Raw genomic sequence first — 12,548 nt, forward strand, 5'->3', positions numbered from 1 at the left:
TGCAAATCTATTACTTGGAGGGAAAGAAACTTTGTTACAGTGCAGCTCACATTTAAACACTGTGAATTAGCCTAATATTTGAATTTTTTATTTTTCATACAGAATCACAATTAGAAAGAAATGTACAGAAAGAACTGGCCAGCAGACAAGCAAGGCAATGAGTAGCTAAAAGTTTCCCACATTTATCCTTACAAATATTTATTTAAGTCTGTTAATTGAATCCTAGAACGCAGCCATGATATGACATACTATACAAAACTGACAATGCCTCATTTTGACTGACGGGTTCTAGTATGCCAGTAAAACATCATATATAATATAAAAATCAGGTGTCAAATGAGCATCAAAGACAATGTGCTCAGAATATCTGATTCTATTGACACACACAAAGAAAAAGCAAGTAACATCATAGCATCTTTAGACAGATTTACTTTTTAATCGTGAGCTTCATGAAATGCACAATACATGATTTTTCTAACACAGTACGTGGAAATTACATTATCTGCTATGTTTTAAGAGTTTCTCTAAACCACTGCCTTCAGATGAACATTCACCTTTGGTTCACAATTCCTAAAACTTACAGTGAGTTGATGGCTATCATTTATTAACTATACACATTTCTATCTCTTTACTGGTAAAATCTAATACAAATTGAGGAAATGCTTTCAGGCCAGAAAATAAGTTAAATAACAACATATTTTTATTTAACTGTATTCTGTTCCTACAAATTTGATTAAAATTAAATTTGAAATTAATATCCTGTATGCTACGGCCCAAATTGACAGATAACCTATTATAGTCATTTAAATAAAAAAGCTGCAGTAAAACAAATTAAAAGCTGCAAGCTTCCTCAAATTTTGAAGACTATGTTAGATATGGAAGCAGGATGAAAACATTTTTAATATTTGAAGGATATCAAACTAAGCTTTGAAAATACTCTGTTTCACCATATTAGATACTGCAGTTGACACTAAAATGAATTGTAACCTTTACAGTGTAGTCATCTTCAGCATGTTTATCTTTCCAAATTAAGTATTTATGCCCTGCTGTAAAAGTCTTCTGGTTTCTGACTTGATTACTTTCAAGTTTCATTAGCAACTCAGGGAGAACACTTCCTGTCGTTTGAATTGTTGCATTCAATTTTGAACAAATAGGAGGCCTTGGCCTTTTTTCTCCTTCTTCTAAGGTACATGTAAAAAGATGAAAATTAAGAGCTTGGAAACAACAGGATAAAATTGTTTCTAAAGATATTCAGACAGGTACTGAAATACAGGGACAGAGAGGAGGGAAGAGAGTGACCATGAGGTGCTGAGGTGCATGCGCTTCACCCCAGGAACTTGCTAAGGCACGTATCTGTGTGTCCAAAGCATCTTTTGGCATGCAGGTACCTAGATCAAACAAAAACCTACCAAAACTCTACTTAAAAAACCCTGTGTGCCTACAAACCATACTTAATATTTTCTTCCTTATCATTTTTCAGGTCTATCCAGCTCACAAATCAATACTTTTTTGTATGTTCTAACTTCCTAACTCTGTGCAAATGTTATTTGAGAGAAATCTTGATAAAAACATCACCCAGTGAACAGAGCTCATACAGAGACATGGAAGCCATCTCCAAATTAGCTGCCTTATGTTCTTCAGGTAACAAAGCTGGCAACACGAAACTAAACTCAAGCTGAACAATCCTCCGCCTGTACTTTGCTAAACGTTCAGGTGACAGCCTTTGATGATCTCCACAATCCACCCCTGCCCTGACACTAACGCGTATTTTAAGTAAAGCAGCCTGTAACACAGGCTCACCCTATAAAATTGGAGAGGGCATAGAAGATCAGATTCCCCTGGGAGTGTGGGTTGTGCTGGCCCCTCTCCAACCCTCCCGGGCCTGGAGGGTCGCAACCAGCCACCCCTCCCGGCCCAGCAAAGGCTCCAGTCCGTAACTGGACAGCATTATGGCCTCAGGTGTGCTAACCCCTCCAGCTCCTGCTCTCCACCAAATCCACAAAAGCCTTCTTACTTCAGCCAAAAAGCCCACTCGCCAGCGTATGGCCAACCGGCAAGTTTTCTTCCCCCGAGCTCCTCACCTCGGCAGCGTCGTGCGGCAGGGCCGGGATACGGCCGTGACCAAGCACGCCTGACCGGCCTGAGTGCCTCTCCCGCAGCGCTTGCTGCCCTAGCACCTGCTGCTGCCCTGGGGGTAACCCACACCGCGCTGCGGCCCACAGGTGGTCCCATATGTGCGTGTACGTGGTCGCGCCCACCCCCACCCGCCTCCCAAGCTACTGCTCCGGGGAGAGGGACAGCGTCAACGCCCACAGCAGGAGGGATAACGCGCTCTGCCCACCTCCCCTCCGCGACGCCACCGACCCCCAACGCGAGCAGCAACGGCCCAACGGCTGCGCGGCGAGCTCCGCCCCCTTGCGGGCGGGGCATCCGCCGGGGGGTGGGGCGGGCTCCTCGCCGCGCACGTGGGGCTCGCGCCGAGGCACGCGGCCACTGACTTCGCTCTCCCTTCCCGCCCACAGCGCGCACGCGCCTACCTCGCGCCCTTACCCCCCCCCCACCCCCGGCTCTGCTCCCGCTCCCGCGGGTGGGGTTCCGCCGCGCGTGCGCGGTGCCGCCTCCTCCCGGCGTGCTCGGCGAGAGCGTCATGGCGGCTCCCAGCGGCCGGTTCCTGCACATGGGTTGAGGGGACGCCAGCAGCGCGTGTGGGCGCGGGAGCCGCCAGCGGGGCCGGGCCGGGCCGAGCCGAGGCGAGGCGAGGCGAGGCGGCGCGAAGCGACCATGCTGGCTCTTGAGCGCTCCCTGCTGAGGGGCTTCCTCAGCCCCGCGGAGGCCCTGGCCTGGAAGCAGGGCGAAGCCGCGGCGGCAGGTGAGGGGCGGGCCCGGCCCGGCCGGTGGCGGTTGAGGCGGGGGGGGCAGGTCCCCGACCGTTGCGGGCGGCCGTTGGAGCGCGGGGGAGTGGACCGAGGGGCGCGGTGCCTCCCCGGCCACAGTTGGCGGGATCTCCGTCCGCTGTGGGGGCGGCTTCGTCCCCTTCCCCCTCCCCCGCGCTCTTTGCCCTTTGCCGGGCTCTGGGGAGGCTCCTGCCGGTGCCCCGGGGCGGGGGCGGCCGGGCAGGGCGGGTCTGCGTCGAGCGGGGCGGCCGGGCCAGGCTCGGGGCTCTCGGTCCCCAGCAGGGGCGGGCCGCCGCCCGAGGCAGTAGGGGCCGAGGCTGCGGCAGTCCTGGCTCTCTCCCGGTAGCCCGGTGCGGCGGGCTCGGGGCTGGGCTGCGGCCGGCCCCCGGCTCGTCCGTAGAGCACTGCTGTTAGTGTCGGGGCTCCTCCGGCTGCCTTCAGTCACGCCGCTGTCTTCGACCTTCTCCTGAGGCACGAGCGAGACGACCGGTCTGCTGGAATTTGTCAGGGATATGGAACTCGCTGTTGTAGTCAAATAAGAGCAGAAAAAGAGCTGAACTACCTGCTCTGCATTTTCACTGGTTATTTGGTCGTAATTAGTTAAGGGAACAATGTAAAGTAGTCTCCTGACCGGCCTTGATTAGGCTGTCACTGACCCAACTTTCCTGCAGGGGAGCACAGCGGCTTTTAAAAAAAGTAACATTGGTTGTAAAAGTAACATTTCCATACCTCAGGCAGTCTAGAAATACAGTTGTGTTTAAGTCAAGTGCCATCATCTTGAAATACGTAGTGGTTGTAGCCTTTTGAAAGACTCCTTTATCCTTACCCTCAGCACTTACTGAATTTTGGAAATTAATTGTACAAATCTAGTTTGCTCTATTTCTTTATTTTAATTCTTATTTGGCTTTAGTCACTGTACTGTCCAGAAATCTTAGATAACTCTACTGTCATCTGTCAAACTTTTTTTTTTTTAATCTTTTCACTGAGAGTTGTGTATGTTTTGTTTTAGTAATGTGTTGCTATGAGCTCTGGACAGGACTGATATTGAAGAAAAACACCTTGTGGTAGAGACAGAAAATGAAGGGGTTTGTGAGGACTGTTAGTCATCACTAAGTGGGCCCTGGTTTTTGACAATCCTGAAACTAAAGTTGAAAACTGTGACCTTTAATTTATACAATATCTTACAAAAGTCTGAACACACAATCAAGAGCAGAATTTATGGGATTATAAACAGTAATGCCTCGGTATTATTGGAAAAACAAACATCGGTATTCTTCATCAGTGTCCTCACAGCCAATAACTATTCTACTCAAATACAACACTGCCTGTCTGAGCAACTATAATCTGATACAAGTAAGTTTTCATTTGGTGAAAGAAAGTCTCCTCAAAGCACAGGTGGGAGAAAGTTGCTCATCTCTCTGCTCTTTGAGAGTGTGATGTCAGCAGGGCTTCAGAAGCGTTACTTTTCTTTTGCATGAGCCCTTCCAGGTTCAGCTTAAAGTCTTTTAAATTCATTTAGCACAAACAATCTCTCACATCGTTTGTTTGGTCTTTATCATAAAGAATATAAATTGTGGTTAATAGCCTGGTGTAGGGAGATGAGAATGAATGTCTTTCTATCATCCATTCCTACAAAGTCATCCGCCACTGCTATTGAAGCTGATTCAGTGCTTAGTCTTCAGATTGCTTAAGAGCTAGAATACTTGTTTTAGCTGGAAGAGCTTGCAGTTGGTATTTGGTTAGCTTCCTTGCACAGCTGCAGCTTGTGTGGATGTACACCTGTGCTAGTGTGAAGCTGGCTAGCTTGAGTGCCAATATTAGTGTAGCTATGGCAGCAGCGAGTGCACAAGAAGAGCTGCAGTACCCGGCTGAAATCACAGATTAATCTCAAGGCATCTGTGCTATGCAGACCTCTGTATTTCCTCAGCTGCACCCTCACCAGCATCCATATCAGCTAGTTTAAAACTAGCTAGTAGCTGAAGCAACAGCTTTGACTGTCAAAGCAGTCAAATCTGATAATGATTTTGCTCAAGAGTAGAAGGTTTTTAACACTTCAGAGTTGTTCTAACAAACAGCTGCTTGATTGATTGCACTGTGGCGTATTTGAAAAAAAGAAGGGAAGATGCCTTCCGTGAACAAAGATTTAGCCTAGTTAAGAATATTTGGTTGTGTGGAAACTCCTTAGAAATTTAATGTATAGCATTTCATGAATTCTATTTGTCTTGGAAGACGCAAGTGGAGGACATGGATTCATATCCAATGTAGTAGTTGCTGCTAAGGATCTGACTTCATACGCAGACTTCTCATTGAGATAATAAATTTATCTTGGGGAAATAATTTTTTTATAAAGGTAAAATCATATTTTTCGTTCTCTGTGAATGTTCTCAGCAGTTAAAGGAAGGACTGTGTAGTCTATGCAGTGTTACATGGGAATTTATTCACTGAACTTTTACAACTATCGAGCTGTCTTTATTTGTCACAGCTCTCCTGTTCCCCTGAAAGGGCTCTGTAATCTGTGAAATTATTGTTCTATCTGTAGGATTTTACTATAAGACGCTAATTTAAAATGTTTTTGAGGAGGGAAAAAAAAAATCTCTTCTGATAACTGAAGTCGTCTTCATGAATTTTATGTATGTGTTTGGAAGGCCAGCCACATATTTCCCTCGAAATTCCTGTGCAATTTGTTATGTTTTACATTCATACAGCAGTTTGTATTTAACTGTAACGTTAATACCAGCTCTGTAAAATTCCTTTTGAATAAGATGACTCCTGCTGCTGCTGTTCTCTGTCTTAAATACGAGTGCACTTTTTGCAAGGTAAATTAGAATTCTTTTCTTGAAAGAGATGTATATGCTTTGATTTGAATAGCTCTTTTAAGATGAAGTTGTTTCAAAGTTGACTATTTATTTATTTATTTTACAGAAAGTGGACCGTTGTTGCAGTTGATTTTTGATGGGAAATACGAGGCAGTATTTTCAAATTCAGCCATCCAGAATATTTTCAGTGCACCTTCTCTGACAGAGGAGAACATTGACGGCTACTTGGAGAAACAGATTCTAGCATACCTGGACCTTCCTGCGGAGGCTGATAACATGGAAAGGTGGAAATAATTGGTTATTATATGAAAGGTCAATAGAGGCCATATTTGATTTTTGCAAAGGGTGTTTTTTTCATTTATAAATACATGGTCTCCAAAAATTCTTATTCTAGCAGAAAATTTGAAAATAATTTCCTGTGATGTGTGGGTTCCTCTACCTCCCAGCCTTTCCTGCTGGAGCATCTATTCGTTAGCATCGTTTTTTTCACTGGATAGTATTTTGATTGAAGATTTTTTTTGAAAATTATAGCTTCATCTACAGCAGCTACCTTTGAAGCTGCTGGTATAAACACGCCATCTTGCCATGCATCTTCCAATCGCTTACTAACACTTTTATCTCCTGAAGTATTACGTTACGTACATGTGAATACTTGAAGTACCACCTAATGTTGCTGTCAAAGCGACGTCTATGTTTTTCAGACTTATTCATAGCAGGTTTGTTTTACTCTTACTGTAAAATGAGTAAGGTATTACTCGTGGATGGTATCCATGGATTAATTATTTGGTTCACAAAACTTTCTCTAAGATAGGTTCACTCTAACTTAATTTTGTTACTTATTCTAATTCTTGGTGTTAGAGAGCCCAAACTTTAATGTATACAGTTTGATAAGTAAATATGAGTAGACTAAATTCTATCATACTAGGAGTAGTGGAAGCAGAAAACTAGTTGTGTGTGTGTGTGTATATATAGAGAGAGAGAGAGAGAGAGCTTAAATTTTTTTTTTTTTAAGGGGATGGGTAGGAAGGAGTTTCACCAAAAGAACAGTAAAATATATGAGAAGATAAGATAAAGGTAAAAAGAAAATAAGAGGAAGGCAATGTATCCCTCGTAAGTGTGGCTGAATACAAATGCATGTGTTTTGGTGTGTCGAACATAAAAACAAGAGGTTTTACTAAAATACCAGAGAGAAACAAATAACTGGCACTTCTAAAACATTGGGCTAAAATTTGTTAAAGGTGTTGGTTGTAGTGTGGCGAAAAATATCTTCTAGTGTGAAAGAGAGAGACCAGAAACTGTATTGTTTGTAAATTAATTTTTATTCTACTGGGAAAATCTTTAGAGAAAGAGGGGCCCTGAGCTTTAACTAACACAAATACAGTATGATATGCTACTGTTTTCTGAATTTGAATGTTCAGAGATTGTTCCCATGGATTTTGTCTCGTTTGTTTGTTTACATTTGCTGCTGTATACTAGCTGGAGTTTATATGATGACATAGGTTAGAGAAAAATTTCAGTATTGTTAACTTCTAATAGTTAATAGTTTATTCTGAATTATGCAGCAAATAAAGGTCTGACAGAGCTTGAAACAGACCCAAAACTATCAGCCCAATCCTGATCTTAATCACTGATTGAAGTATGTGTTGCTGCACGTGGAAGAAATAGCCTTTATGAACGGTTCAGCTTCTTAAAAATGATCATATGGTATATCATGAATACTTTATAATATCTTGTCATGGTGATGCATCCTCTTCTACTCCCTCTAGGAGTTTTTATTAGTTTATATCCCATTTATAGGACCATGCTGCCGCTGTCATAGCGCACAGAAAGCCATCTGTTATTCAGGTAGTCATACTCGAGTACTTTGGTCTTACATTTTTTCTTGTTCCCTCTGCAACTCTAGGCACCGTTAGAAGCCCTTCACCCAAAGGTATGAAGGCAGAACTACAACACTGAACCTTTCAGAAGCAGAGGTTTATCTGCCCAGGCAGAGTTTTGTTCAAAATGGAAGCATATACGTTGCTCCAAACAGAAAATATTTCTGGAAGACACTGGTACATTTTGAAGTCAAATGAATTTTTCAGACCCCATTAATAATACAGTATGAGATGCTTTGAATGATATTAGCACTGAAAGAAAAATTGTTTGTGTTTTCCTCTTAATCGAAAATCTTCTATTAAAAGTCAGATCACTTCCTGTTTTAGGCAGGCAAGGCCTGCAACACTTTTGTCTGTAGGATGCTTCTTTGCCTCCAATTACAGAGAAAGTTAAAATGTGTTACGTAGTTATTTTTGCAAGCTGCAGGCCCTGTGCCCTATCTGACTGCCTTATGGAAGAAATTAATGCCACTTTTTCATGTTGTTATGTTGACCTTTCACTGCTTATGGTGAAAATGTCTTTCCTTCCTCCCTGCTGAGTAATCCTAAGGAAGTGCAGTTAACCTCTATGTTCTAGCTCAGAAAATTCAGTAAGATGCTGACTGACTTGTGACTTTTAGTAGACAGATCCTAGTTCAAATTGAGGCTTGTTTTTTCTGAACTGAAAATCTTAATTCTGGAAACAAAAAAAGCTCAATGGGATCTGAATTCAATCGGAAGTGGAAAGTTGGATGATGTTAACCTTATTCTTCTAGGACAATATAAAACAGTACAAAGTACAGTTTTATAATAGCATTAAAAACTCTTAAGGAATTTTTTCACTGATGCTGAAACTAAGGAGCTTGAGGGCAAAACAGCTCAATATTTGGACCTGGAGTGTATTTTTTTTTTTTTTGGACGTAGCCTGCCACTTTTCCTGCTTTCAAATCCATGGTTCTGTAGAAAAAGTATTTTAACAATATTTTAAAATCTGCTGCAACTTTTTCTATCATTGTAACTACTTCCCTCCTTCTTCTATCCCCCAGACATTTTTCAGTATCGTACTTCTAAACTTCATGGCTTAACAATAAAGTCTCAAAGTATTCCTCTCAAACTTACAAATGTTTTTTTCCCTGCTGCGGCTACTCAAAGGTTAACAATTATCTGCTATAGAAAAGTATGGCTTGGTAGTTGTATTTTAAATCAGCAGAATTTTAGTAGATGGAGCCATAGTATGTATGTATCTGTGTAGAAGGGGAATATCTTTTTGTTTTTTTTCCTGACTTCCATTTGAAGGAGATGCATTTATTACCTGAGATACAGTTTGACTCTAGAAAGAGTGTGTGGGACACAAGGAAAGAATAAAATGTTATAGGAGAGCTCTGAAAGAGCTTGAAGGCTTCTTACTCTGTTTGATTCTAAAATCTGAAGGAACAAGGAAATGAGCAATAACATTGTTTTTTATTGACCATGTATTTACCTTACTCAATATATTAATGAATACCAAACTTCCCAAAACAAATCCATACAATAAAGTTTATGTTTTGATTTCCTAACATGAATATTGAATGATATTTCTGGTATTTCTCTTGGGGCATCCAATAGTCAATGCACTGGTGTGCCATACATATTGAAAAATAAAAATGAATACATTCTTCTGTTTCTGCAGCTTGCGTTGATGCATTTGTAGTGGAAAAATAACTATGCAGTCTCTCTCCCTCCCCCCCCCCCTCTTTCTCTCTTTTTTCAAAGAGAGCCTAGAAAGGTACAGAACAGAAGTCAAAGCAAAATAAAAAACTGCGACCCAATTTTATATTCAGCATATATGGGCTATTGAGTATTTTCTTACTCTTGTATTTTATATGTGAGTTCTAGCATAACATGCAAACCCATTATTTTTCCAAACATAAATGTTCAGTTATGCTTTATTTTGAATCGAGGCAAACATACAGAGGGCAATATAAACATTAGTGAAGTGTATTTATGTAAGCACCTGATTTCACATCATGGATCACGATCCAACTGGGCTTTGTGTAAACATTTGAAACAAACAAACCAAAACCGGAAAACCCCTTTCACATAGAGGAAAGGACCAGCAAGATGGATGGATGAAGACATAGTCTTATTTCATTCTTGTATTTCCTTAGCTATGTAGAGCACCAAAATAAGCAGAACACTAGCAGCAGTGCCTCTGTTGGTTGTCGGGCAGTACAGAACAGCAGGTATAAGGCAACATTTGGGAGGTAAGCATTTGCAGAACTGCACTGCCAGTGAGAAGGGCAGTCAGGGAGACAGCATGAAAGCATTTCTTAGGAAAAAATCAACTGATAGGTGAGGGAAACTAGCCTTGTTTGCGGGGACTGGAGTTCAGAATTAACGTTCTCGTACAGAATGAATGATAAGTAGGGCAGACCTTGTTCGTGAATTTGAAAATGAGAACAAGCGATTGGCATTGACAAATTAGTCAATGGAAAGACCGAAGTAAAACAATATCACAGCATTGGGATCTGTTTCAGTCATTGCAGAGGCATTCTGCGTGGGAATAACTAACAAGACCTCAAGCAACCTCATCTGCTGTATATAGGCATCAGAAGTGTTAAAAATCAGATTTTTAGTAGTAAATGATCATAAGAAATAATGTAAATGAATCCTCAGAAGACTGGAGTGCATCTGTCAAATCCCAATACAGAGATGATTGATTACACTTTATAATATCTTTCCTTTTGGAAATTTTGAACCATAATTTATTGTAGGAGAATAGTTAGAAATTTTATGCCTGTGTAATTGCTTTACGCGTAACAATTACTATGCACTACGTTATTAGCAGCGCAAGTGCGTTGTGTCTTTGACTTGTTCTGATGTTTAATGGTAATATGAGGTAGGCATTCAAATAGTATTTGTGGGTAGATAGTTACCATCTGGATAACGGCAACTAGTAAATCTAATTGTTCAGCAAGAACTCTTTAGACCAGGACTTTGCTCTCTAGCTCTCCTGAAGGATCTGTTCCTTTTTTTCAGTTAAGCGTTCCCCACTTCTCCTTTCTCATTGTCCTACATCTTTTGTCGTATTCTTGCCCACCAGACTCTTGTTTGTGTGTGGCTTTTCTGTTTCATTTTGTTTACTTGTTTGTTTTTTAGGAGTTGTATGACATGTTACCCCTTTTTTCCATTCTAAGGAATCTTGCAGCTCTGAGTCCCTTTATAGAAACAGAACAACTACATTTTTTTAACAGCGCTACACTCCTTAACGTATCTGTTTTTATATCAAACAGCTCAATTAAAACGTTAGCTTTTCCTAAATAAGGAGGTATGTTATATGATATGTAATTGGTCCCTTGTTGGCACATGGCTGATCTACAAAACAGTAAGGCTGAAAATCCTAAAGAAGTCATAAAACAGATCAGAAACTTATGTATGTGTCCTAAAGGTCCACACCTATTAAATCTGCAATTAAATTCTGAGGGATTCTAGCCTACCTTCTGCAGACCACGGGGGTTATTTGTCCCTGTAGCTGCTTAAAGAATTAATACAATAATGAAGTTAGATGAGCGTAGCCCTGTAAATAAGGAAAAACTTATTATACTCAGTTTCAGGAAGGAAAACAGTTCTCAGAATTTCATCTTTGAAAAAATAAATAAAGCGTGTTTTAGATTAAAAAGCGTGATTGAATGAGATAACTGTCATCAAAGTATCTGAAGCAAGTCTGAGGTGGTACTTCAGAACTTTTAGGTTAGCTTAGTTGCTTTATTCTCACAGGGAGTGAAAGTGAACTGCTGTGTCAAAACAGAAATAAGCATGGTAATTTGGAACATACAATAATGCGATGATCTTCCTCTGACCATGCTGAGGAAAGGATGCGTCACAGGAAAACATAACAACAGTGCAACAGGCAATTATGGGATAATTTGCCTCCTATACTAATCTCCTGGTGATCTCTGCTAGTTAGATACAGGCTTGAATTCTGAAGCCTATGATTTGTTTCTGTTTCCAAAGTGTTGTCATTAGTTATAAGCATTCTGCATAACCAAATATATTTCCAAACCTTTTAGTTTTTCACATGGCTCTGCTTTCTTGAGTACTAGGTTCATTATTGTGAGAGGGTGATTTTTAAGACTGAGAGTTTTGAATTAGTGTGATAATTGACCAGATTTTGTAGTCTTAATTAAAATTTTAATCTGTTGTTAATTGCTTTTCTTATCTACATTGCAGGCAGAGGCTGGTGTTTCTACTCGGTGTGGGCAGTTTGCAGCTCTTTGTTCAAAGCAATTGGACTGGGCCTCCTGTGCAGTTACAGCCTCAGGACTTTTTGCCATCTGCATTGTTACAGAAATTCTGTGAGGTATTTAATAAGCTGTCTTTTTATAGTCACTGCTATTCTATTCACGAAAAACCCATTTATCCAGAAAAGACACGTCTATGAGACATAGGGTGGGAATGAATTGCCTTAGTCGTTGAGTGCTACTGGCTGCTATTGGGGCAGCTATATCGTCAGCTTTTTATGCACTATCCTAAAAGCAGTTACTGTATTTGCCTTCGCTGTTTAAGAGATTTCGTACTGGAAGTGTTGGGTTTGGATGGGGAAGATAAGTTTATTGCACGGCAGCATTTGCTGAAAGGGCATTTGCAGTCAGTAAACTTTTTATTTATTTTATTTTGAGGTGTATTCTTAGCTGGATCAAAGAAAGATATTTATACGTGGCTTAGAAATTTTTCCCTCCTGGAGACAGAGGTAGAAGCTGGGCATCTTGCAAATAGCAGAATAACTGGCAGACATTAAGAGAACAGGAGATTTGCTTGCTCAGCGTCCTGTCAGGCTCATGGATGATGCGATGTGAATGGCGTCGTTATTAGTATGAAATCACTAAGACAAATAGCACTTCTGAAAGTGGAGGGGAATGCAGAAGTTGAAACTGAGGGGTGTCAGTTTTATTTGCGTTGGCATCTTTTTACATACATAACTAGTCAACCCTGTAACTTTTTGC

General features: G+C 41.2%; 1 protein-coding gene across 3 annotated transcripts in view; it reads left to right on the forward strand.

Moving 5' to 3' along the window:
- The first annotated feature begins 2,462 nt into the window (after positions 1–2,462).
- The window catches only part of TTC27 (tetratricopeptide repeat domain 27), a 135,886-nt gene continuing 125,800 nt past the window's right edge, over positions 2,463–12,548 (forward strand). For 2 of the 3 annotated variants that reach the window (XM_068939406.1, XM_068939408.1), the window contains exons 1-2: positions 5,898–6,022; positions 11,776–11,905. Coding sequence is in view for 1 of the 3 variants with exons in the window: in XM_068939405.1 (XP_068795506.1) it covers positions 2,782–2,869; positions 5,817–5,994; positions 11,776–11,905 (396 nt within the window). In the remaining 2 variants the exon portion in view is untranslated. Of the gene's footprint in view, positions 2,870–5,816; positions 6,023–11,775; positions 11,906–12,548 lie in introns of those variants that run through there. The other variant, XM_068939405.1, reaches the window with a different exon arrangement.

Source organism: Struthio camelus, chromosome 3 (assembly GCF_040807025.1).
Source record: "Struthio camelus isolate bStrCam1 chromosome 3, bStrCam1.hap1, whole genome shotgun sequence".
In the NCBI taxonomy this organism is placed as follows: Eukaryota; Metazoa; Chordata; class Aves; order Struthioniformes; family Struthionidae; genus Struthio; species Struthio camelus.